A 21,154-nucleotide genomic window follows, 5' to 3' on the forward strand; every position below is an offset into this window, starting at 1 on the left:
GTCACCATACTGAAGTGAATAGATTCATTTTATATTAGTCACCATACTGCAGGGAATAGATTCATGTTATATTAGTCACCATACTGAGGGAATTCATGATACAGTCAGTCACCATTCTAGTGGTTGTCGTCTATTAACCCTAGTGAGGTTGAACGTGTCAGGAAGATATTGTTTTAAAGTGGGATTCCTTTAGATACTACAGGGAATGGATTCATGTTCTGATTCACTTCATAGTCACTCATCAAATGTATATGGCAGGGAAAAGATGCATACAATTATCACCAACTGTAGGGAAGAGATCTATTTAAACAGTAAGGCCCGAGGAGGTGGGGTGTATGGCCAATATAGCACGGTTAAGGGCTGTTCTCAAGCACGATGTGACGCAGAGTGCCTGGATACAGTCCTTAGCCGTGGTATATTGGCTGTATACCACAAACCCCCAAGGTGCCGTAATGCTATTATAAACTGGTTACCAACATAATTAGAGCTGTTAAAATAAATGTTTTGTCATACCTGTGGTATACGGTCTGATGCATCATGGCTGTCAGCCAATCAGCATTCAGGGCACGAACCACACAGTTTATGGCCATGTGTATAGACTACAGGGAATTGATAGTCATACTGTTACTAAGTTATTACGACAGGGAATAGAGTTATTCAGATTATTTTGATCGAAACCGTAATGCAGTGAATTGATACATACAATTCACCACCAACTGTCACTAGTTCATTTAATACTGCTGGGAAGAAAGAGATTCCTATACAGTCAGGCCCAAAATTATTGGCAACATTGACGATAATGAGCAAAAAATACTATAAATGAATAATCAAATGTATTTATAAAGCCCTTCGTACATCAGCTGATATCTCAAAGTGCTGTACAGAAACCCAGCCTAAAACCCCCAAACAGCAAGCAATGCAGGTGTAGAAGCACGGTGGCTAGGAAAAACTCCCTACAAAGGCCTTGAATAGTGATAATTGTCATCATATAACTGTCATTAGTTAAGGTGTACATCAGATTCAAATATTTAGCAGATATCAAGCAACTCTCCAAGATGATTTTAATATTTTACAAAAATGGATTCTCTAAAATAATTTTGTTTTTTAATAAAACAAAGTCCTATATCCTGCCTGTTTGGTACACGGTAAAGAATAAACTCCACAACTTGCAATTTCACTAGTTCATTTTTAAAAACGATGGAAAACTTCATAATAAAAAAAAGCCCTTTTTCAAATGTTAAGAACCAGAATTTCGATACCGATTCCAGGTTTAGTATCATGATACACGTTACCATCACAACACTCGATTCCAAAACGATACCACAACAACAAAAAACAAGGGCGTATTAGAGAGGTTGCGTTAACGCAGAATTATGTGTTTTTCCATTTTTTATTTTTTTTGAACGCATAGAAATATCTTGCTGCGTTTTATAACCGGGTCTAAAATGCATCTTATTGTAATTTCTGCTCGGTATCATACTAATTTTGTGCTTCGGTTACACTTCTCCACTCAGATGAGAATTCACAAATGGCAATTCTATCAGCAGACAACACTTTGACATGAGTCCTCAGATCCTCAAAAGGTTATACAGCTGCACCATCGAGAGCATCCTGACTGGTTGCATCACTGCCTGGTATGGCAACTGCTCGGCCTCCGAACCGCAAGGCACTACAGAGGGTAGTGCGTACGGCCCAGTACATCACTGGGGCCAAGCTTCCTGCCATCCAGGACCTCTATACCAGCCTGTTTTTTGGTAGAGATTGTGCCTCTGAGTAAAATTGTCAAAGACTCCAGCAACCTAGCTATAGACTGTTTCTCTTGCTACCACACAGCAAGCGGTACCGGAGCACCAAGTCTATGTCCAAGAGGCTTCTAAACAGCTCTTACCCCCAAGCCATGAGACTCCTGAACAACTAATCAAATGGCTACCCAGACTATTTGCACCCCCCCCCCCCCCCCATTTACGCTGCCACTACTCTTATTATCTATGCATAATCACTTTAATAACTCTACCTACCATGTACATATTACCTCAATTACCTCAACTAACCGGTGCCCCCGCACACTGACTCTCTACCGGTACCCCCTGTATATAGCCTCCACATTGACTCTGTACCGGTACCCCTTGTATATTGACTCTGTACTGGTACCCCCTGTATATAGTCTCCACATTGTCTCTGTACCGGTACCCTGTATATAGCCTCCACATTGACTCTGTACCGGTACCCCCTGTATATAGCCTCCACATTGACTCTGTACCGGTACCCTGCATATAGCCTCCACATTGACTCTGTACCGGTACCCCCTGTATATAGCCTCGCTATTGTTATTTTACTGCTGCTGTTTAATTATTTGTTACTTTTATTTCTTTTTTTTCCCTTAACTGCATTGTTGGTTAAAGGCTTTTAAGTAAGCATTTCACTGTAAGGTCTACACCTGTTGTATTCGGCATTTCACTGTAAGGTCTACTACACCTGTTGTATTCGGCGCATGTGACTAATAAGGTTTGATTTCTGTAGCTACATTTCTCTGGTACTTTTCTCCAGTACAGTGCGAGATTAAATTCAAGCAAAACATTAGGAAATGTAGCTAACTACCTTCTTTGTATGATGTACATTAGAAATACAGTATGACGGCTATGTATCTTTTTAGCAAAAAAGACCTGCTTTTTCATTGTAAGCTCATTTACTTGTATGGCTGCCAGCCAAATAGCGTTGCACTTCTGTTGTCATCTGATGAAAATAAAGTTGTTTCCTGCGAAATGTGTTTACAAATGTATTTTCTGTGAAGGAAAACTGTAGTTGTATGCCCTTGATCACTCTATAAAAGCAACAAAACACTGTTAATGTTCAATATAAAAGGCATTTGAAATGGTTTAAATGCATATATTTTGATGGTGTCTGTGTTTTGAAAAGACAGATTTCTGAATTATAACGTGACCCCTGGTATTAGCTAAAGTCATAGAATGGCACTTGATTCAGACAAACTCATCTACTGCTCTGTTGAATCAGGTCGTCTTTTGAGTTCAACATCGTTACATTTAAACATTTTGACGTCAATATTTTTTAGAGGTAGCAATGTATGCATTTAGGAATTAATTATACAATCAATTAGACTTTTTATTTTTTTACCGTTGTAACATAATAGTAAGATTTATTTCAATCATTTATTTCAATGGTAAATCTCTATTGATAAACTGGGTAAATTAAGTTGTAGCCTAGGCCTATTCACAATACAGGTGAATCTATATTATTCAATAGGAGTGTGCATTGCGTTATTTTGATTTTATTTATTTTTTATTTTATTACAAATGACAAACAATCCCTTCCATTTAGGGTGTATTTTGTTGCTGCTAGGAGAACATCCAGCGCCTAAAAGTATTCACACCCCTTGACTTTTTCCACATTTCGTTGTGTTACATGCTGACTAGACCGGGCGCTCGTGTGCATGTTGATTTTGTCCACCCACACCAGGACACGACCAGGACACGCAGGTTGAAATATCAAAAAGAACTCTAAACCAACTATATTAATTTGGGGACAGGTCGAAAAACATTAAACATTTATAGCAATTTAGCTAGCTAGCTTGCTGTTGCTAGCTAATTTGTCCTGGGATATAAACAATGGGTTGTTATTTTACCTGAAATGGACAAGGTCCTTTACTCCGACAATTAATTCACATATAAAAGGGTAAAAGTTAGTTTCTAGTAATTTCACCTTCAGACTAGAGGTCGACCGATTATGAATTTTCAACGCCGATACCGATTATTGGAGGACAACAAAGCCGATATGGATTAATCAGCCGATTTAAAAAAAAAAAAATAATAATAATAAATATATATATTTTTTATATATATATATATATATATCATACACATTTTTGTAATAATGACAATTGCAACAATACTGAATGAACAATGAACATTTATTTTAACTTAACTTAACACATAAATAAAATCTATTTAGTCTCAAATAACATGAGAACATGTCTAAACGAACCACCAGCTTTCATGGGTCTTCAATATTCCCAGTTAAGAAGTTTTAGGTTGTAGTGCAGAAAGCTGAGCTTGTCTGCATGGTCCCCTGTCAGTCTGCTCCTCCACGAAACACAGACCTTATTTGAAGTAGATCAAGACATTCTCTATGGAAGACATGAACGGTAAAATAACGAAGGAACCCCTTTCAAGTTCAGCCGCAAGTTATTACAGGAATTATAACGCGTTGACTATTTCTCTCTAAACCATATACCTTTGACTAATCCGGAAACTATCACCTCAAACAAAACGTTTATTCCGTTCCGTATTTTATCAAACAGGTGGCATCCATGAGTCTAAATATTCCTGTTACATTGCACAACCTTCAGTGTTGTGTCATAATTACGTAAAATTCTGGCAAATTAGTTCGCAAAGAGCCAGGCGGCCCAAACTGTTGCATCAACACTGACTATGCGTGCAATGAACGCAAGAGAAATGACACAATTTCACCTGGTTAATATTGCCTGCTAACCTGGATTTATTTTAGCTAAATATGCAGGTTTAAAAAATATATACGTGTGTATTGATTTTAAGAAAGGCATTGCTGTTTATGGTTAAGTACACATTGGAGCAATGACAGTCATTGATTTATTGTTTTTTATAAGATAAGTTTAATGCTAGCTAGCAACTTACCTTAGCTTACTGCATTCGCGTAACAGGCAGGCTCCTCATGGAGTGCAATGTAATCAGGTGTTAGAGCATTGGACTAGTTAACTGTAAGGTTGCAAGATTGGATCCCTCGAGCTGACAAGGTTAAAAATTTGTCCTTCTGGCAGAACGTTCCTAGGCCGTCATTGAAAATAAGAATGTGTTCTTAACTGACTTGCCTAGTTAAATAAAGATTAAATGTAAAAAATATATAAAAAAATTAAATACAATCGGCAAATCGGCGCCCAAAAATACCGATTTTCCGATTGTTATGAAAACTTGAAATCGGCCCTAATTAATCGGTCATTCCGATTAATCGGTCGACCTCTACTTCAGACTTCTTCTTTTTTGGACTTTATATGGCGGTTGGCAACCAACTTTAAGGTGCATTACCACCGACTGGAGTGTGGACCTCAGTTCATCTTTTAATCGCCCACGTGGCTATATGCTCCTAAAAACCAATGAGGAGATGGGAGAGGTGGGACTTGCAGTGTGTCAAGCGTCACAAATGAAGGCAGTCAAATTCCATGTGACCGTTTAGTCACAGTAATTAGGCTTCTCCAAGCTCTTAGGCTGTTGCTGGTCATTAGTAGCTACCAAACTTGCTAACTGCCTGGTACTCAACAATGCAATTGTATTCGAAAATCTAATCAAACACTTAATGAGAACCCATGAGCTCATGTTCCACAACATTTCTATAGGCTATGTAATTGCGGGAGAAAACCGAGTGATGGCCTCTAATAAAAAGAGGAGGAACCCATCAGCTTTCTATAGGCTAGACCAACTATATTTATTTCTCAACTTTCCTAATATTAAGCACATTGCTTATGTGAACCATTTCTGGAAACTAGGTGTATGTCACGGGTCACTACTTCACAGGAGACATTTTTATTTTTAGCGAAAAGCTTTAAATGGGGGCAGAAATGCCTTCTCGAACATGTGGACTTTCATGTGCCTAAAAAAACGTGTATGCCATCTGTAAATACAATTGTTAAATTACGAGCCCAGTTAGTTGAGCCAAAGAAAAAGTTAGCAACCTTCCCGCTAGCCATGATTGGCTGAGATAATGGTTGGGATGGACATGCTGAGAGATGAGTTTGGATTGGTCTGCCATATAGCCCGCGTCTGTCTATTTGAGCTGGTTGGTATATCTAGGTAATCCTGTCTAACATGGCTTCTAAAACAACGTTGGAGGTGGCTTATGGTAGAGAAATTAACAATAAATTATCTGGCAACAGCTCTGGTGGACATTCCTGCAGTCAGGGTACCAATTGCACGCTCCTTCAAAACTTTAGATTTCTGTGGCATAGTGTTGAGTGAAAACTGCACATTTTAGAGAGGCCTTTTATTGTCCCCAGCACAAGGTGCACCTGTGTAATGATCATGCTGTTTAATCAGCTTCTTGATATGCCACACCTGTCAGGTTTAATGGATTGTCTTAGCAAATGAGAAATGCTCACTAACAGGGATGTAAACAAATTTGTGAGATATAAGCTTTTTGTGAGTATGGAACATTTCTGGGATCTTTTTTTTTTTAGCTCATGAAACATGGGACCAACACTTTGTGTTGCATTTGTATTTTTGTTCAGTGTACACCAATCCAGATGTGCATATACAATCTAGAGACCATCTAGAGACTTGCCCAGAAAGACTCCCAGCTGTAATCGCTGCCAAAGGTGCTTCTACAAAGTATTGACTCAAGTGTGTATGTAAATTTAAATATTTCTGTATTTATTTTTCAATACATTTGCAACAATTTCTAAAAACATGTTTTCATTCTGTCATTATGGGGTATTGTATGTAGATGGGTGAGAATTATATATATTTTTTTATCGATTTTGAATTCAGGCTGTAACACAACACAATATGGAATAAGTCAAGGAGTATGAATACTTTCTGAAGGCACTATTTTTTTTTTATTGTACTGATCAATCTCTTTTTTTATATTCTTTAAGAAAGTAATGACTTGTGAGGCAGAACCTGGCTGTGGAATCTGACTGTGGCTGTGGAATCTAGTGGAAACCCAAACGGGAGGCAAGGGAGATGAAGTTAATTTGTTTTTGGTGGCGAGGGAGACTAAGTGAATTAATAACGTTTCTAACCCTTTTTGGTGACAATCAGCTTTGAAATCAGCATATTTGGCAGTTTTGGTTTGCGTAATATCACAAACAAAGTACTAGGGTAGTGAATTGATGTTGCTTCAGCTGTAAGCTAACAAAGAAAGTTAGCCTGCAATTAAAGTTGGAAGCTACCGGTATTGTCTTGCATTGTGTTCTAGCCTGTATGGACATTGTTTGGCGAACAGTAATGAACAGTTTCAACATTTCTACATGCTGTGACGCATTATTCAAGTGTGTTTACTTTGGGGAGCTAACAATGCAGCCCAGACAGCTCTAGTAATGAATGAGGAAGTGCAGCAGTCTTTCTGCTCTTTGTGCTATAAAGAGTTGCGCTAATAGACAGACTTGATCCTCTTAATCACGTGAGACACATTTGACAGAAGTACAGAACGTAACAAAAATTCTAGTACAAAATCAAAAGTACCGAAATTTTGGTATACCGTGCAACACTAGAACAAACTGTTTTTAAATATAAAAAAAGAAAGAAGCTAATTTATAATTTTTTAAAAATGGAAATATCACATCTACATAAGTATTCAAACCTTTTACTCTGTACTTTTTTGAAACACCTTTAGCAGTGATTACAGCCTCGGAGTGTTCTAGGGTATGACGCTACAAGCTTGGTACACCTGTATTTGGGGAGTTTCTCCCATTCTTCTCTGCAGATCCTCTCAAGCTCTGTCAGGTTGGATGGGGAGCGTCGCTCCACAGCTATTTTCAGGTCTCTCCGGAGATGTTAGATCAAGTTCAAGTCTGGGCCACTCAAGGACGTTCAGAGACTTGTCCCGAAGCCACTCCAGCGTTACTGTGTGCTTGGTCGTTGTCCTGTTGGAAGGTGAACCTTCACCCCAGTCTGAGGTCCTGAGTACTCTGGAGCAGGTTTTCATCAAGGATCTATCTGTACTTTGCTCCGTTCATCTTTCCCTCGATCCTGACTAGGGCTGGGCGATATACTGTATTTTATGACGTACTGGTATTGATGCAGGGACCAGTTTGGGTTTTTACTTTACCTTCTATACCGGTATTTGAATGTTTGGTTTGTTAAATGTGATACGCCATGTGTAATGTCAATTTTTATAGTTTACTTCGCTTCTTGAGTAATGTCTCTCCGCTCTTTCTCTCGGTGCCACTTTCCACACAGACCTAGCCACGCCCCCTGTCACTCAAGGAGCACATTTGATGTTCCTCAACCACGAGACACTAGCGTTCAGTCTGCATGGTCAATGCAGCACATACAATGTTGATGACAACAATGTTGTTTTCACTTTGCTTCTTAATATAAATCCACTAACGTTCTATAATGACACTATTAGTTTGTGTTTCTTACATCAGCAAACCGCTAGTTTGTCTTTTCTTAGCAAGTTGCCCTGAATCTTGTGAGACGCTAATTGTTAGCCTCTAGTGCTAATAGCTAGCTAGCTAATAAATGTACTGAGTAAGAGCTAATACAGCCTGATAATACCAGTGATTGTGAAGATCCTAAATCAGTTAAGAGAAAACATGCAATGTAGCCAAAGCGTATAGGATCCCCTAGGAAACACTTATTTACATTTACATTTAAGTCATTTAGCAGACGCTCTTATCCAGAGCGACTTACAAATTGGTGCATTCACCTTATGATATCCAGTGGAACAACCACTTTACAATAGTGCATCTAACTCTTTTAAGGGGRGGGGGGGGGGTTAGAAGGATTACTTTATCCTATCCTAGGTATTCCTTAAAGAGGTGGGGTTTCAGGTGTCTCCGGAAGGTGGTGATTGACTCCGCTGACCTGGCGTCGTGAGGGAGTTTGTTCCACCATTGGGGTGCCAGAGCAGCGAACAGTTTTGACTGGGCTGAGCGGGAACTGTACTTCCTCAGAGGTAGGGAGGCGAGCAGGCCAGAGGTGGATGAACGCAGTGCCCTTGTTTGGGTGTAGGGCCTGATCAGAGCCTGAAGGTACGGAGGTGCCGTTCCCCTCACAGCTCCGTAGGCAAGCACCATGGTCTTGTAGCGGATGCGAGCTTCAACTGGAAGCCAGTGGAGCACTTTAGGAACATTTTAGTTCCTACCCTGTCACAATAACTCCTCCCTGGCATTTTAATTAGTTGTCATCTCAAACAACACTTTATTCAAAGTGCTCACTATTATATTCTAACTATATAATTAGAATAGTCATTCTATTTCCATGATTCCAACAGTTTTGCTTTTAATTCGCAAGTCAAATCTTAATTGCAATTTTTGGTTAAAAATAAGTCCTAGATTATTTACCCATATCGTGCAGCCCCACATGGCAGTGTGGAAATTATCTCTACTGAGCAGTGGTGTGAAGTACTTAAGTCGTACTTGAAAGTATTTTTACTTAAGTCATTATTTTTGACAACTTTTACTTTTACTTCACTACATTCCTTAAGAAAATACGGTACTTTTTACTCCATACATTTTCCCTGACACCTAAAAGTTCTTGTTACATTTTGATTGCTTAGCAGGACAGGAACATGGTCCAATTCTCTTCCACTTATCAAGAGAACATCCCCGGTCATCTACTGCCTCTGATCTGGTGGACTCACTAAACACAAATGCTTTGTTTGTGAATTATATCTGAGTGTTGGAGTGTGACCCTAGCTATCCGTAAATAAAAAGAAACATGAAAATGATGTCATCTGGTTTGCTTAATGTAAAGAATTTGAAATTATTTCTACTTTTGATACTTAAGTATATTTAAAACCAAATACTTTTACTCAAGTAGTATTTTACTGGGTATCTTTACTTTTACTCAAGTATGACAATTGGGTACTTTTTCCACCACTGCAATGGAGTGCAGGAAATGCAGAAATTATAAAAGTGCAGAAATTTGTTTTGGTTGAATTGAACAGTATAAAACAATCAGAATGGAGAAAGACCCATTGAAATCACTTAGAATGTGTGTGTTACCACCCCTAGGATCACTCACTACTCATAAAGCATTATGTCCTGTTATATTCCTTTCAGCAGCGAGTCATGTAGTCCTCATTATGTCCTGTTATATTCCTATCAGCAGAGAGACATGTAGTCCTCATTATNGTCCTGTTATATTCCTATCAGCAGAGAGACATGTAGTCCTCATTATGTCCTGTTATATTCCTATCAGCAGAGAGACATGTAGTCCTCATTATGTCATTATGTCCTGCCAGTAAAAACGAGTCTTAGGCCTCACACTACCCATATAGGGATACATATGTTTAACTTACAATCGACCCCGACACAGCCATGACACGATCACAAAGAAGACATGCAGCACTGACAACCTAGAGCGAGTAAGCCAACCAGCCACTCAACACACATTTTTGTTTTCCTTTAGCTCCCTGTCCTGTTGTAGAAAGTTAATCTTAATTTTTGTACTGAGTTAGCCTAGCTACTACTAGCTACCTTCTCTCCCCTCTGCCACTGAAATGGTGAGCTCTTTGAAGATCAATTGTTTCCACCTGTTCGTCCGTCATCTTGAGATTACGTTTCATGAAAACCTTGACTTTTTCCTCCGTTGACTGTTTTCATCCTCCTTTATTCCCATTAAAACAATATTAGTCTTCATACTTCTGCACTTTATATCAAGTAATTCTGCTTTCATTGTTTTATTATCATACCGTAGCATCTCTGTAGTGTCTTTTAGGGAGTCCACGGTACTTTTCAATATCTTATTTTCTGCTCGGATTTCTTCCATTTTGTTACTGTAATCCATTCCTGTTTTTAATGCCTCAACTTCCCCCAGTAGTCCAGGCAATAGATCCAGTTTTTTTTTAAACTGTTCTCTGATGCTTGTAAGCAGTGCTTTATATTCTGGAGACGTAGTTCTAAAAATGTCCCCATCCAATTATTACATTTAGAATTTGACGGCAGCTTCCCTTCAGTTTCGCTCGAGGAGATGTCCTCTCTTGTTCGCTTCGATTGATCTGATTCTTTTTTCGAGCATATCAAAATGACGATCAATAAATTATTTTCTATATATACAAGGTTCTCTATATTATCCAGAATGTTTTGTTTCGCAGTTATCAGCTAATCCTTCATTTTATGATTGATTAATGGGGAAAGCTGTGCCTACCACGCTGCCAACTGCCGCGTCATCAGCCAGTTTGTGAAGAGTGAGAGTCTGAGCTATGTGTTTCTTCTGCTTGATTAAAAACAGCTTCAGTTGTTATAGCCATGCCAAAGGCCTCTCTGACATGGAGGCCTAACCCAACATCTAACCCTCTTCCTCTCTTTCTTCCTCTTTCTCCTCCTCTTCCTCTCTCCTCTCCTCTTTCTCTCCTCTTCCTCTCTTTTCTTCTCTTCCTCTCTCCTCTTCTTCTCTTCTTCCTCTCTCTTTCTCCTCTTTCTCTCTCCTCCTCTTCCTCTCTCCTCCTCTTCCTCTCTCCTCTTTCTCTCCTCGTTCTCTCCTCTTCCTCTCTTTACTTCTCTTCCTCTCTCTCCTCTTCTTCTCTTCTTCCTCTCTCTTTCTCCTCTTCCTCTCTCTCCTGCAGAGTTCACCAGAGACCGAAGCAGCGTACAGACCTGAGGAGGAGCAACACTAGCAACAACCTTCTGCCCTCCCTTTCTCTCTCCCTCCTCCAGTCCTCCCAGCCACCCATGCTCTGTGAGGCTCTCTATCCTCTCCTCTCCCTGGGCATAATGCTCCATCTCTACTGCTGAGCTCTCCCTTACCCCACCTTACCCCCTAACCTTACCCCACCATGACCAGTCTGAAGCGGTCTCAGACGGAGCGTTCGGTGGGCGGCTCGGTACCTGCCTCTGATGAATTCTACACCCGTCGCCTGCGCCTCCCCAATGGTGGCGCCCCCCCACCTCGCTCCGAGAGCACCCACCTCACCTCCTCTTCCTCATCCGGCTCCTCTTCCTCCTCCACCCCGGGAGTTCCCAAGATGGGGGTCAGGGCCCGCGTGGCGGACTGGCCCCCCAAACGGGATGGAACGGGCGGGGTGTGGCACATCACCGTAGATACGGACTCCCCGAGTTCCACCATGTCATCTTCAGGTGGTGGAGAATGTGGGTCAGGCGGGTCGGCCGGGGAACGCGGGTCGGCCGGGGAACGCGGGTCGGCCGGGGAACGCGGGTCGGCCGGGGAACGCGGGTCGGCCGGGAGCGGAGAAAGAGAACGGAGCTCGGGTTCAGGCTCGGCGACCACGGCCCATAGCAGCATGTCAGCTAAACTGGGCCACCTGATCAGCCCTCAGGACTCCTCGATGCTCCGGAACATCCACAACACCCTGAAGAGCAAGATGCACCACAGCAGACATCACAGCAAAGACAACCGCTACCTGTCGCCAGACGGCTACCAGGGCTCGCCGCGTAAAGGCATGAGGCGTATCCGCCAGCGCTCCAACAGTGACATCACTATCTCTGAGTTAGAGGGTGACGGGGGCGAGGGCTGGTCCTTCTCTGGCTGGACGCCCATGCATCGAGAGTACGGCAGCACCTCTTCCATAGACAAACATGCAGGCTCAGGAGAGAGCTTCTTCGATATGCTCAAGGTATTTTATTGATTGATGTAAAACAATTAGTATAGTTAAAAAAGAAGACAAAACAATTTACGAAGAATTCCAGAGGATGATGCATAATTGTTGAATACACTTATTGTATGTATTTTAAATGTGTCAAATAAACTTCATTCATTCAAGGGCTATACGTCCCAGGAGGCTCCTGATCAACGCAGCCCGGCGCCGGACAGACTTGGTGAGCTGCTGACGGTGGCCCCGCACAAACAGGCTGCCCTGGATCTACCTGATGGACCCCTGGGTCCTACCAGAGGTAGCCCCGCCAGTCGCCTGAAGGAAAGAGAGAAACACCTGAAGAGGAGGTCCAAGGTAGAGCACATGAACTGCACTTTTTACTACCTCATTAATAATATTAGATTATATTAGATTATTAATGATTTATTAAACTTCTATAGCCCTTTTGATAACAGAAAAAAATCTCAAAGTGCTTCAAAGCAAAAAACAACCAATACATCATCATGAGTAGCCTAGCTATAGTTGGCTAGGTCAACCAATACATCATCATGAGTAGCCTAGCTATAGTTAGCTAGGTCAACCAATACATTCGTTGAGTAGCCTAGCTTAGTTGGGCTAGGTCAACCAATACATCATCATGAGTAGCCTAGCTATAGTTGGCTAGGTCAACCAATACATCATCATGAGTAGCCTAGCTATAGTTAGCTAGGGTCAACCAATACATCATCATGAGTAGCCTAGCTATAGTTGGCTAGGTCAACCAATACATCATCATGAGTAGCCTAGCTATAGTGTTAGGTCAACCAATACATCATCATGAGTAGCCTAGCTATAGTTGGCTAGAGTTCAACCAATACTCTTCATGAGTAGCCTAGCTATAGCTAGCTAGGTCAACCAATACATTATCATGAGTAGTCTAGCTATAGCTAGCTAGGTCAACCATACATCTTCATGAGTAGCCTAGCTATAGCTAGCTAGCTCAACCAATTCATTATCATGAGTAGTCTAGCAATAGCTGCTAGGTCAACCAATACATCATGAGTAGCCTAGCTAGCTAGCTAGGTCAACAAATACATTATCATAGATAGCCTGCTATAGCTAGCTAGGTCAACCAATACATTATCATGGTAGCCTAGCTAATAGCTAGCTAGGTCAACCAATACATTATCATGAGTTGCCTAGCTATACTAGCTAGGTCAACCAATACTTATCATGAAGCCTAGCTATAGCTGCTAGGTCAACCAATAGTGGCCAAGTCTTTGAATGCATGAATCCTTCAAAGATGGAGAGGAACAGCACGTGGCTTATCTTGGAACCAGCCTGAGTTGCGTAACCACTGGACTTCTGCTTCACAATGTATGGCACCGACTTATGTGATGCCTCATCAGCTCTGATCGCCAGAAAGCTCACCACTCACAGTTCAGAGTACTAATCAGTCGTGCTCGTTACGAACCCTCTTGCCTCACACTATCCATTCCTCTACTTGGCATCTCCCATTCCTCTACTGCATCTCCCATTCCTCTACTGCATCTCCCATTCCTCTACTGCATCTCCCATTCCTCTACTGCATCTCCCATTCCTCTCAAACTTCAGGTGACTCCTCAAACGGTCTTCTCAGAAGATCAGGAACCAGCAACCATATTAAACAAAAAGATAGCTCTGTGTCCAGATGTATCATTTAAACAAAAATATTAGCCAGCTATTGAATGATTTGTATTTATCTTGTCTGTTATTCTGACCCACCACCTCGATTCGGTTCTATGTAGCAACATTTGTAATTGTGTTTTTTAAAAGTAGAGACTCAGAACTAGAAAATTGTATATCATACACTGCAGTTGAGGAACAATGGGAAAGTAATTCAGCTTTGTAAATTGATACGTTTTTAATCCCACATTTTAAGAAAATGGCCCTTGAGTTTTTTGTTACACCTACTGGAGAGATATTTTTGTCTACGCCTATTCAACATCATTCACACCATCTTAAGCTTTAGCCCCACCTATCTCTTTAAAGATTCACATGAGGCCATGTGATAAACAGAGTGAGTAAGGTGGTGTAGTAAACAACCAAAGATTAAGACTAAAAGTGGTGAAAGCAGTAGTAAAAATACACTTTCTAGTCCTTGGCCTATATCCTAATCTGACTTTGGTGCGGATCATGTTCTTCACATTACGTAAAACAAAATCAGAGTTTCTATGTCACATACACATGATACAGAAGGTGTAAACGGTACAGTGAAATTGTTACTTGCATAGTGTTTGACGTAGCTAGCTAGCTAAACAAGGAACCATAATCCCAACTCATACTACCATGCACCCTGCATGAATCTGCAGGTAGCTACAGCTAACCAACTAGGTTCAATGTTAGCTAGGTAGCTAACAGTATCCTTAAACTTGAAATGAAAATGACTTTCTGACTAAATTAGAACCGTATAATATCTGAAAATGTAGCTAGACTCTTATCCGTTTACATGGATGAATGCTTTTCCCTCTCGGTCGTGGATGCCATGGTTGCCCCTAGTTTAAAGATGTAATCCAGAGACAGGTGTTTATAAAACAGCCTTCTGTGTTGTGTTTTTGACTCTCCACATTTGGCAATCATCTCTCTGCTTCCACCAGGCATTCCACTGATTTCAAATCTCGGTCAACTTCTTCTGTGACAACAACACTGTTGATCACATTTCTTCCCCATCACTGTCATCAGAAGTCTACAATGTCTGGTTCAAAAATCAGGAATTTCCTCACTGTCTGATTCCTTTTCATCGTCCTCCAGAAAGTAGTCCATCACAACTTTTTCCCACTGATCTTTGTCTATAGTGCCTGTTAACTTCAGGGCGGCAATGTTTGGAGCAGTAGCAACACTTTTTCACTTCTTCATGGTATCTTTTTTTTTAAAAGCCGCAGTAGCAAGGATTATCTACACATACTGAGCAGCTCATGTTATAGACAGAAGCCTGCTACATGGCAGACCAATCAGAACTCATCTCTCGGCATGTCCAGCCCATCCATTATCTTAACCAATCAGCGCTAGCGAGAAAGGTTCCTGTATTTTTCCCGTGGCTAAACCAACTAGACTCGTAATTTTTAACAATTTTATTCGTATTTAAAGATGGCATGCACGTTTGTTATTAATGCACATGAAAGTTCCCATTCCAGAAGACATTTCTGACAAAAAAACAAACACATTTTGATAAAAAGTAAATTAAAATTGAACGCTTCTCCTGCTAGACTGCCTAGCTTCTTGAAATGGGTCACAATTGTCATGTCTATGCTTAATACGTTTTTTAAAAATGTATTATGAGTCTACATTACACCAATATTACATTTCATCAATAATAGTTTTTATCCATACATTGTTTAATGTTTTTAATATATGCACAGTGATTTTAAATAATATTTCCCTATGGGGATAATAAAGTCATGATCTTATCTGATTCCAGTCGGAGACTGGAGGGGAGTCCATCTTCAGGAAGCTCCGCAGCGTCAAGGCCGAGGGTGACTCGTCCCGGGCTGGGTCTGACGTGGAGGATGGGGGGCGGGAGGATGTCATCGGACCCCCTCCAAAACCCTGGTCTTGTCAAAAAGGCTTTGCTCACTTTGACGTGCAGAGTATCCTCTTCGACCTCAACGAGGCTATCCAGGGTCGACAGTCCGGCGGGAAACGCAAGAACACCACCACGGGCGCCTCCGCCGCAGCCGCCGCCTCGGCCTCCGCCACTTCCTCGCTCTCGTCTAATCAGAGTGGGGTATGCGGCGGGGGCGGGTCTCCGTGCGGGTCCCAGGAAGAGCTGAGTGGGAAGGAGGGGGGCACGGGACAGGGTGGACAGGGTGGGACTCACACCACTAACCCCGCCCTAGACCCTGGTGATGAGAAGAGCAACGATCTGGTGCTGGACTGCCCTTGTTTCAGGAATGAACTGGGAGGAGAGGGAGAGAGGAACATTGGCCTCTCTAAACGGGTAGGAGCACACGTTATACATACACACACACACTAAACACACAAATACATACAACAAGACACACACACTACACACCTAGTGTTGTCATACCACCAGTTTTTCCTTGACAAACACACACATAGCCGACTAAACGATATGGCCCTTCAAAAAAACGTACTTTATGTCAAATATGTTGTGCTGTCACATGCAAAGTAAACAATTGTGTCTGGGTGATAACATTAGGTTGTTTTGTCCGATATTACGACGGTTTTCCTCAAGACATGAAGGGCCCTTCATATTTCCTTTCCTTTCCTTACTGCCTGGAGTCGCCATACTAACATCATTACAACCCTACTAGACACACATACATGCATTATATATACACTATACACTGTGGCCAGTTTATTAGGTACACCCCATTCACAAATGGTTTGCTCCTACAGACAGTGAGTCATGTTGCTATATAAAGCAGGCAGACATGCATCAAGACATTCAGTTACTGTTCCATTGAGTGTTAGAAAAACGAGTGACCTAAGCGACTTTGAGAATGCTATGATTGTCGGCGGCAGGTATGCCAGTTCCAGTATCTCAGAAACGTCCGGTCTCCCGGGCTTTTCACGCCCAGCAATGTCTTGGGTTTACAGAGAAATGGTGCAACAAACMAAAAACATCCAGTCAGCGGCAGGCCTGTGGGCGTAAACAGTTTGTTGATGAGAGAGGTCGAAGGAGAATGGMAAGAATSGCGYRAGCTAACAGGTGGGAAACRAGCAGACAAATAACKKCGCAGGACAGCAGTGGTGTGYAGAATGGCAGCTTAGAACGTACACCTCGTCGGTCCTCGTCACAGATGGGCTAATTGCAGCAGACGCCCACACCTGGGTTCCACTCCTATCAGCTAAAAACAAGATGAAGCGGCTCCAGCGGCCACGCGATCATCAACACTGGACAATTGAGGACTGGAAAAACATTGCCTTGTCTGACGAATCCCAGTTCCTGTTGCTTCATGCTGATGACAGAGTGAGTCCATGGCCCCATCCTGCCTGGTGTCAACAGTACAGGCTGCTTGCAGCGGTGTAATGGTGTGGGGAATATTTTCCTGGAAAACGTTAGATCCCTTGATACCATTTGAGCAAAGTTTCCATGACCCAAAGAATTCAGGCTGTTCTGGAGGAAAAAGGGAGGTCCAACCCAGTACTAGATGTGTTTACCTAATAAACTGGCCAATGAATGTATACACTCACTAACATGCAGACTGACTCGCGCTCTACCCTTACACATTTCCATTACCTATTTTGAATATCAACGATAATTCAAATTTGATATAATGTGAATAATCATCATTGATATTGAACTAAGACACTGTCATAAAAACACACATTTTCCCCCTCAATACCTCCATACTAATGTTACTCCATCCCCCTCAATACCTCCATACTAACGTTACTCCATCCCCCTCAATACCTCCATACTAACGTTACTCCATCCCCCTCAATACCTCCACACTATCTACTACTACTCCTACTACTCACTACTATAATACTACCACTACTACACACCACTACATAAACTAAAAAAATAATACTCACTACTACTACTACTACACTACTACCACTACTACTACCTACTACTACTACTACTACCACTACTACTACCACTACTACTTACTACTAACACTACCACTACTACTACCACTACCACTACTACTACCACTACCACTACTACTACCACTACTACCACTACTACTACTACACCACTACTACTACTACTACCACTACTACACTACTACCACTACTACCACTACTACTACCACTACTACCACCACTACTACCACTACTACTACTACTACCACTACTACTACCACTACCACTACTACTACTACTACCACTACTACCACTACTACTACCACTACTACTACTACCACTACCACTACACTACTACTACTACTACTACTACTACTACTACCACTACTTACTACTACTACTACACTACTACTACTACTATACCACTACTACTACTACTACCACTACTACTACTACCACTACTACTACTACCACTACCACTACACTACTACTACTACTACTACTACTACCACTACTACTACTACTACTACCACTACTACTACTACTACTACCACTACTACACTACTACCCACTACTACTACCACTACTACTAACTACTACACTACTACTAACTACTACTACTACCACTACTACTTACTACTACTACCACTACCACTACTACTATTATTACTAATACTACTACCACTACCACTACTACTACTACTACTACCACTACTACTACTACCACTACTACTACTACTACTACTACTACTACTACTACTACTACTACCACTACTACTATACTACTACCACTACCACTACTACATATTACTAATACACTACCACTACTACTACTACTACTACTACTACTACTACTACCACTACTACTACTACTACCACTACTACTACTACCACTACTACTACTACTACTACCACTACTACTACTACTACTACTACTACTACTACTACTACTACCACTACTACTACTACTACTACTACCACTACTATATTTATTACTACTACTACTACTACTACCACTACTACTACTACTACTACTACTCACTACTACTACTACTACCACTACTACTACTTACCACTACTACTACTACTACTACTACTACCACTACTACTACTACTACTACTACTACTACTACTACCACTACTATACTACCACTACTACTACTACTACTACTACTACTACTACTACTACTACCACTATACTATTATTACTACTACTACTACTACCACTACTACTACACCACTACTACTACTACTACTACCACTACTACACTACTACTACTTACTACTACTACTACTACTACTACTACCACTACTACTACTACTACTACTACTACTACTACTAACTACCACTACTACTACTACTACCACTACTACTACTACCACTACTACTACTAATACTACTACCACTACCACTACTATACTAATACCACTACTACTACTACTACTACCACTACTACTACTACCACTACCACTACTACTACTACTACTACTACTACTACTACTACTACTACTACTACTACCACTACTACTACTACTACATACTACTACTACCCACTACTACTACTACTACCACTACTACTACTACCACTACTACTACTACTACTACCACTACTTACTACTACTACTACTACTACTACTACTACTACCACTACTACTACTATACCACTACTACTACTACCACTACTACTACTACTACTACCACTACTACTACTACCATACTACTACTACTACCACTAATACTACTACCACTACTACTACTACTACCACTACACTACTACACTACTACACTACTACCACTACTACTACTACCACTACTACTACTACCACTACTACTACTACTACTAACTACTACTACTACTACTACTACTACTACTACACACTACTACTACTACTACCACTACTACTACTACCACTACTACCACTACTACCACTACTACTACTACCACTACTACTACTACTACTACTACTACTACTACCACTACTACTACTACCACTACTACTACTACTACTACTAATACTACTACCACTACTACTACTACCACTACTACTACCACTAATACTAATACTACCACTACTACTACTACAACTACTACTAATACTACCGCTACTACTAATACTACTACTACTACTACTACCACCACTACTACCACTACTACTACTACTACTACTACTACTACTACTACTACTACTACTACTACTACCACTACTACTACAGGAATACTTACAGTTTAAGTTGGCAGTTTACATTCACCTTAGCCAAACACATTTCATCAGTTTTTCACAATTCCTGACATTTAATCCTAGTAAAATTCCCTGTTTTAGGTCAGTTAGGATCACCACTTTATTGTAAGAATGTGAAATGTCTGAATAATAGTAGAGAGAATTATTTATTTCAGCTTTTATTTTTTTCATCACATTCCCAGTGGGTCAGAAGTTTACATACACTCAATTAGTATTTGGTAGCCATGCCTTTAAATTGTTTAACTTGGGTCAAACGTTTCGGGTAGCATTCCACAAGCTTCCCACAATAAATGGGTGAATTTTGGCCCATTCCTCCTGACAGAGCTGGTGTAACTGAGTCAGGTTGTAGACCTCCTTGCTCGCACACACTTTTTCAGTTCTGCCCACAAATTTTCTATAGGATTGAGGTCAGGGCTTTGTGATGGCCACTCCATTACCTTGACTTTGTTGTCCTTAAGCCATTTTGCCACAACTTTGGAAGTATGCTTGGGGTTATTGTCCATTTGGAATACCCATTTGCGACCAAGCTTTAACTTCCTGACTGATGTCTTGAGATGTTGCTTCAATATATCCACATAGTTTTGTCCCCATGTGCAGTAGCAGACCGTAGTCTGGCTTTTATGGCGGTTTTGGAGCAGTGGCTTCTTCCTTGCTGAGCGGCCTTTCAGGTTATGTCGATATAGGACTCGTTTTACTGTGGATATAGATACTTTGTACCTGTTTCCTCCAGCATCTTCACAAGGTCCTTTGCTGTTGTTCTGGGATTGATTTGCACTTTTTGCACCGAAGTACGTTCATCTCTAGGAGACAGAACGCGTCTCCTTCCTGAGCGGTATGACAGCTGCGTGGTCCCATGGTGTTTATACCTGCGTACTATTGTTGTACAGATGAACGTGGTACCTTCAGGCGTTTGGAAATTGCTCCCAAGGATGAACCAGACTTGTGGAGGTCACAGTTTATTTTCTGAGGTCTTGGCTGATTTCTTTTGATTTTCCATGAGTCACAAAGAGGCACTGAGTTTGAAGGTAGGCCTTGAAATACATCCATAGGTACACCTCCAATTGACTCAAATGATGTCAATTAGCCTATCAGAAGCTTCTAAAGCCATGACATCATTCTGGAATTTTCCAAGCGA

At 41.2% G+C, this 21,154-nt stretch overlaps 1 protein-coding gene across 1 annotated transcript in view; it reads left to right on the forward strand.

Moving 5' to 3' along the window:
- LOC112070174 (signal-induced proliferation-associated 1-like protein 1) overlaps positions 1–21,154 on the forward strand; it is a gene marked incomplete at its 3' end in the record, with an annotated part of 160,698 nt that overhangs the window by 135,555 nt on the left and 3,989 nt on the right. The window contains exons 3-5 of the mRNA XM_070438855.1: positions 11,278–12,285; positions 12,433–12,618; positions 15,701–16,219. Coding sequence (XP_070294956.1) covers positions 11,488–12,285; positions 12,433–12,618; positions 15,701–16,219 — 1,503 coding nt within the window. The remainder of the gene's footprint in view (positions 1–11,277; positions 12,286–12,432; positions 12,619–15,700; positions 16,220–21,154) is intronic.

The sequence above is a fragment of the Salvelinus sp. IW2-2015 genome, unplaced genomic scaffold, assembly GCF_002910315.2.
Source record: "Salvelinus sp. IW2-2015 unplaced genomic scaffold, ASM291031v2 Un_scaffold1250, whole genome shotgun sequence".
In the NCBI taxonomy this organism is placed as follows: Eukaryota; Metazoa; Chordata; class Actinopteri; order Salmoniformes; family Salmonidae; genus Salvelinus; species Salvelinus sp. IW2-2015.